Here is a 6,884-nt window from a genome sequence, read left to right as displayed (position 1 = left end):
TGTTTCCCTTTCGGGTTAAGTTTTGTGGTGATTGTGATATTTTTTGCTTTTAGGATTAGGGTTACGTGTGTTTTGGGCTTAAGCCAGTGTAGGATTGGACATGTACCTCACACCTGCAAGGAGATGGAATTCCCATGACTATAACTTACCATTGACAATTTGAATATGGGGAAGTACTTTTCTGGTTGATTCATACGATTTGTGATGGTTGTGTTGTCTTTTGCTTTCAAGATTAGAGTTTTATGAGTTTTGAGCTTCGGCCTTTCTCAACTTTTCGTTTCGTGGATTTATGTTGATCTAACATAATCTTGTTTCTAGCCAAGGAAAAAAAAAAATCTATCACCAGCGTCAGATCTTGGGATGATCAGTGGCACACCCTATTGTTCTCAACTTCTCATAACGTATGAATCAACTAGAAAAATAATCCCTCCTATTTAAATTGTCAATGTAAGCTACTCTAATGGGAATGTCACCTCCCTGTAGGTGTGAAGTAGAGGTCCAAACCCTCCATTGGAATATAAGTGTGAGTTACAAATAATAATTGATTACTTTAATAAAAATGCTGCAGCAAAGAATATGAATTGAGTTATATTGATTAGCCAAAATAACTGATCATAAGAGTCGGACTAGAAAAAAAATTAATTCAAATAAAAATAAATTTTTTTTGACTCGGACAAGATAACTTATGAACTATATGAGTCAATCTTAATAGGTTTGGATTGACCTATTTAATTCATATTATTTTTAAAAAATAAAAAAAGAAAAATATAATAGATTCAAGACTTTTAATAAAGTGATAGGCATGACTTGGCTGGTTTAATTCATATATTTTATATAAACATTATGAGTTAATATTTTTAATATATTTAGAATAAATCATGGCATGAAGGAATATCATATTGGAACTCATTGTCATTTCATTTACATGTATTATTTTAAAAATTTATAAAAATAAATTAAAAAAGAGTTGGTAGATTAATCCATTTAATCTTTCAACCCTTAAAGGTTGGGTTAGGTTGATATTTTTTTCAATCCATATAAAAATGAGTTGAATCAAATCCAACCCAACTTATATTTTTCCTAATCCATATAACCTATCATTTTAAAAAAAAAACTCAATTATAAGAATTTGTGTCAATATTTCTTTTATAATGTAGAGCTTGGCGTTGACTACTCCCATTCAAAAGTTTCACACGCCCATTGCTGCACATGTCAAACTGGGCCGATCTACCCGATGGACCTGTTTAAGCTATTAATTGAGCCTTCCTAGGGATTTTTTTGGGCCGTTTGGCCTTGGACAGACAAGCTGTGGACTGACCCACGTAATAAAGTTAACTTTAATAAAATTCAGCATGGTTGTGCGCCAGGTGCCCCGTCCTTTTGGTATATCTAATGAAAGTTGGAGTGCATTACAATCAATAAAAATACTTACTCGGATCTAATGAAAAGGGTTAGTCACTCACAACATAACGAATCAAGATTTAAATCCCCATTAAGTGTTCATATTTAATTCCCAACAATGTCTTAAACATAATTGCCTCCAATAAAAAATATATATGAGAAACAAACCAAAAAAAATATGCTTGCCGAGAAACCCATGAAATGAAGTGAATATTCATCACCATTCATCAATCAGTCCATGACTTTTCCAAATAAAATATCAGGTTGGTTTGGCTGATTCTTGCTCAAATTCAAGGTGGACGCCAAACTGAACATTTGAACACCCCTAGTTGCCAGCAATTGCATTTGAAGTGTTTGATATTAACTAGAATTAGCTTATGTACATACAAAAAGTCATAAATAAGTTGAATCACTTCATTCCTAACCTGTGAGTATGACTTCGTATATTTCTAATATTTTATGTTGACAATTTTTAGTTTTCCTTGATAATTTTGAATGCTAGTTTTATTTAGATTTACCTTTCACAGTATAATTCTCATGTCGTCAACCAAAACAAGTTCATAATAGGACCAACGTTACTCATAAAACGACTACATCTTCAAGTTTTTGCTGGAAATGAGGTTTAAGATTGACAGACAGACCAAGGAAAGGAGCGGGAATTCAGTGAGGTTTGGAACTCGAAGTCCCACATCGTGGAGTGGAAAGTGCAGAGAAGCATGAAGCTAATATAAAAGCACAACGGAATAACAATACAAGGCATACCTTTCTCGGCCTTTTGGCTAAGATCAAGTGTAGTGTCTGTTCTTATCAGTTTAATATCTGATACGTGGGCTATAAGTCCACATGATATTAAATTAATTTTTTCAGGGGGAGTGCCCACAACAATAGCTTGCTATTAGGGCCCTCAAGTGTCGCCCGTGCTTTGCACTACTGCGTGGGCCTGGCGCACCCCACCATTCCAAGTTTAAGGTTTTTGGTTTTTTCCTTGGGTGATAAAATCAAGATGGAAGTTTTTCTGTCATTTTTTGCCAGAATAGCTGAAGTATTGATAGAATGCATGTTATATGTTTTAATATTGAGAATATGTAATAAGTAGAATTTGAATTCTTTCTATACCCTCCCACCATATGCAATCCCAGATTAACAGTACAAAATTGCTAATTATGATATTAAAATAAGTATATTACATCATTAAATGAAATGAATAATTAAATAGATAATGTCATTAAAATGAAATGAATTACTAAATATTGGATGTGAAGAGATGCATCGGAAAAATAGTATGAAGAGAGATCCAGATCTCCAATACATGTCATGAAGCATGTATACCATTTAAAATACGGAACGAATTCGGGTACATTATGTTATTGACTTATTTCAACGTAAGTGTTGGTGAAAGCTGGCTAGTTACCCGAGTCTCTGCCAAGTTTATGATTGAGAAACTCTTATACATTTGTCCAAAAATCAAGGTAGCGGAACAGCTTTTGGATAAGTAGAACGATAAAATAAAATGACCGTGGCTACTAAATATTTATAATTTATATTCATATGAGTAATTAAAAATCATAAAATTAAAGTACGCATCCATCCGAACCTTAAAAATAAAAAAAAAGGCACAATTGAAATTTTAACATTTTAAAAAAAATAGTGGCAAAAAAAATGTAATCCTAATGTTTTTAAAAATCTGACAACGTCAGCTGAATAACGGTGTCAATTTTGTCTAAGCAGGCCCGCACGCTGATATCACGTGTGCAGGAAAATTTTGATACATGCCACGTGTGCCATCGTTCTCCGTCTTCCTTATTCTCCCCCACCCCCCCAAAAAAATCCTCGCCGCATGCGTCTGTCATCCCCTCTGAATCAGGTCCTGGCCGTAGAGCCCCTCCTCGTCGCCGATACTGGTGCGAGCTCCAAGAGAAGCGAAGGAAAGAAAACGATCAGGTCATTGAAGGAAACGACGACGTTGAACACCAACTCAGGGAGAGAAGCGAAGCTCCGATATCTCGCGCTCAGGTGCAGTTTTCGCCTAAGCTTCTTCTTCCCCATTCACTTGCCGAGATCCGATTCACCGAGACCGTGAGATTACCTCTGTAAACCCTCCGTTTCCCTTTTTGCTGCCATGGTCATCGTCCCTTTTCACTTGCAGAGATCCGATGGGCCGAACTCTTTGGAACTCCAGCATCTTGTTGGATTTAAAATCAGACACTTTCATTCTTGCCCTTGGCCATAACAATGTGTTCTGCAGTAGCGATCTAGAAATTTGTAACCCATCTTCTCTATATTTTCAAGCGACTGAGCTTGCAGCAGTGATTTTGAGTTCTAAATTAGTTTATGAATATGTGAGCTTGTTCTTTGCTCTTTGAATTTTGAATATGCTCCTTAAGCTAGTGATTGATTGTTCTCTGTCTTTCTTTAAATTTTGAGTTTGTTCTGCAAACTGGTGACGGATTAAATTTCATTAAAAATCTCGACTAGAATCTATTGTGATTCATCAATTAGCATTCGAAAAGATGGGCGCTTTAAGTTTGATTAATTGATTGCGTTTCTCCATGTCAGTTTAGATCATGTACAGTTTTTTAAATGAGATTTCTAGATTTCTTGACATTGCGTCCTCAAGGTTGCGTTTTTTCCCTCTCCCTTGCAGAATAAGATTGAATCTGAGTTTTGGTTCCTCTTGAAAATTCGGGTTGCTGCTCATCAATTCCATGGAGGGATCACTGCCCTGCCATGGCAGGAGAAGTCGAAGAGCGAGGAGGAGGGGAATGGGCGAATGGCTCGGCGGATCTGATTTTTCCTTTTTCTTTCTATTTTTAATTTTAAAACTATGCCAGGTGGTAATGACACGTAAGCACAATAAGGTCAACTAGAACACGGTCAAATGTTTGGTTCTGTTAGTCCGCAACAAAATTGTACTACTTCTTGAGAACGGCATTATTATGTCATTTAAAAAGTTAGGATATCGATTTTGTCTTTTTTAAAAAATGTTTGGTGCAAATTTATATTTTAACCCAAATTAAAAATTATGAATATAAATAAAAATTATTGCCAAAACTTAACTTCTTTTTAGCCAAACCAATACTTCTCTTTCTAATCTCTTGTGAATTTTTATCACCTCTAAGGTTTTACCTACATTGACTTTAATCATAAGTATCAGATTGTTATTTTCCTAAACAAAAGCTAGATACATTGGCAAATAAAACAAACGTTAGATATGATGAATTGAGATTTGAGATCGAGCAATTTCAGGCCGTGTATGATAATTGTGTTGAAGCTAGTAGTTCTCCCTCGTATATTTTTTTTTTTTCATTAACAATATTCGAACCTTCAAATCTAAACACCAGAAAATGTTTAAAAAAGATAATGCCTAAATATAAAACCACACTACCAATCAGCCAATCACCAGCTCGCAATCAATAATTAAAAAGAAGAAGAAGAAGCAAAGTTCAAGTTACAAATTACAATACACCCAGGCAGGTATATATTTTCTTCTGGCTAGCTCACCACCAAAATTACAAATTATAAACAGTTAAATCAAAAAACACACTTGAGGAAAAAAAAAAGAAAAAGACAACAAGTAATTTACCCAAACCAAAGGAGGCCTTTTACTTTATTTTCTAAATAAAACCCTAGAGCTAACAAAAGTAGGCGGAAGATGAAAACAAACATACCAGGATACCAAGTTTTCTGTAGGGTCAAATATTGTTCCAGATCCTACACAAGTAGAAACCCGAAAATCGAAGCTACTATGAAGGAAATGTGAGTTGCGCCGTCAAATCTGACGGCACCATTGTCGTCTGCCGTCTGATCAGCAGCGTCATCTGGCGAATCTGCCGGTGCGTCCGAATCTGCCGGTGCTGGTGCTGCCTTCTTCTTCTTACTCTTCGGTGATGCCGGTGCGTCGGCCGCAGCAGGCTCGGGTGCCGGTGCTGGAGATGGGGTGGGAGCCTCCGCCTTGAACAGCTCCGGGGGCAGCAAAACCTTGTTGATTGTGTATATTGCCAGAGGCTGCTCGTCGATTAGAGTACCGGTGATTTTCGCCGTCGTAACCTTGGTCTTCAGCGTTACCTCTTCGCCGTCGTTCTGCACCGTGAAGTCGTACTTGTTAGCTCCGTCGGTAGCCAACGTGTTTTGGAGTCCATTGTTGGACTTCAACATCGAAAGTGACTGGTACACCGGTACGCCGTGGTACAAGAGTAACGCTGTCTTTCCTGACGCTGTCAAGTTTTTGAACTTCGGCAAGAACGATTTGAACACATCATCCATCGGACAGAAAACCGTTAATCCGCCGTCCAAATTGTCCACATAGGTCTGTTCAGCATCGGAGGCCAAAAGCGTGTCGGCGAAAACTTTACATCCATGCTTGGACATAATAGCCGTGATATTTTGTTGACTGGGTGCTGGTGTAGGCGCTTCCGCTGCTCCAGACGGAAGAACATTGCTAATCTGAATTATAGAGATATTGTACGGAATCTCCTCCACAGATTTGACAAAATGCGCTGACAGAGTGCCGCCGTTGTTCTCCGCGCCGAACCCGACCTTGCCGCCTTTGAGATCCGTAATGTTTACGAATCCAGAGGATCCAGGAGCAGTCCCCGTGGCTTGAAACATCGTGGCGGCCAATGCAGTGCCGTTGGTGATCTGGTGGAGCTTCTTGGCCCCAAAGTAATCAAGAAGAACATGCAGGGAGAGAATGTTCTTAATTGTGTAAATTGAGAGGTGTTTAGCAAGCAGCTCGTTCATCGCGGCATTATCAACGGCGCAGACGGTGATGGTGGTCTTGCCGTTGATCTCCGGAGCCAAGTGTGTGAGGGTTAAGTAATGGTTAAAAGTAGAAAACTCCGGATGCTTGGCCAGAATGCGCGTGATGTTGTGCGCGTAAACGGCGGTTACAGAAACGATCAGCACCACGACGAGGACCAGAGTCCCTGCGTAATTCACCGGCCGGAGCAGCATTCTGGAAGAGCACGGCAGAGTGAGAAACCAGTGAACTGCAAGAAAGGGGAAGAAGAAAGCACGCTCACAGTAGTACAGTGGAGAAGAGAGAGAAAGCTACAAGGACAGGGCGTTTAGTAGTGAGGGACCACGGAAAAGGGCTTAGATTTAGAGATTATTACCGATTACCCACTCTTGTTGTCTCGTGAAGCATTAAAATGAGCTGGTCATATATATATAAAAAAATGTGTGGCGTAAGAAACACTATTTAATTGCGACATAAAAAATAAATATAAAAAAGAATAGAAAAATCTAAGGCACAGTGTTCCAGAAGGATCGAAGAAGATTTGGGATTAGAGTAACGATGGCGGTTGGAAGCTGATCACATGACTTGCTCGTTGCAGCATAGCATCTCTTGATCCTTGAACAACCTGCGTGACCAGTAAAGAATAAAGAAACATTTTCGGAAAGGATACTTTACTTTTATATATACGTATTTATAAATTATTTTTAACATATTTTATTTTTAAAATTTATTAAATTTATTTAAC

The 6,884-nt window shown here is 38.1% G+C and overlaps 1 protein-coding gene and 1 non-coding gene across 2 annotated transcripts; one reads left to right on the top strand and one right to left on the bottom strand.

The window, feature by feature from the left end:
* Positions 1-2,159: 2,159 nt before the first annotated feature.
* LOC129298543 (U2 spliceosomal RNA) lies at positions 2,160-2,355 on the top strand. The gene has a single exon (XR_008590376.1). It is a non-coding gene; the product is annotated as a U2 spliceosomal RNA (small nuclear RNA).
* Positions 2,356-4,789: 2,434 nt separating this feature from the next.
* Positions 4,790-6,525, bottom strand: LOC129298542 (fasciclin-like arabinogalactan protein 1). Its single transcript, XM_054936959.1, has one exon. It carries the CDS (start codon positions 6,352-6,354, stop codon positions 5,113-5,115), a length of 1,242 nt encoding a protein of 413 aa, XP_054792934.1. The 5' UTR covers positions 6,355-6,525; the 3' UTR covers positions 4,790-5,112.
* Between the last annotated feature and the right edge of the window lie 359 nt (positions 6,526-6,884).

This window comes from Prosopis cineraria, unplaced genomic scaffold, assembly GCF_029017545.1.
Source record: "Prosopis cineraria cultivar Desert tree isolate PC_DT_omini unplaced genomic scaffold, ASM2901754v1 PC843, whole genome shotgun sequence".
Lineage (NCBI taxonomy): Eukaryota > Viridiplantae > Streptophyta > Magnoliopsida > Fabales > Fabaceae > Prosopis > Prosopis cineraria.
This window is presented reverse-complemented; position numbering and strand designations above follow the sequence as displayed.

What these genes read in the sequence shown, in the direction of transcription:
- LOC129298542 (XM_054936959.1), bottom strand. Translation starts at nt 6,354, where the DNA reads ATGCTGCTCCGGCCGGTGAATTACGCAGGGACTCTGGTCCTCGTCGTG.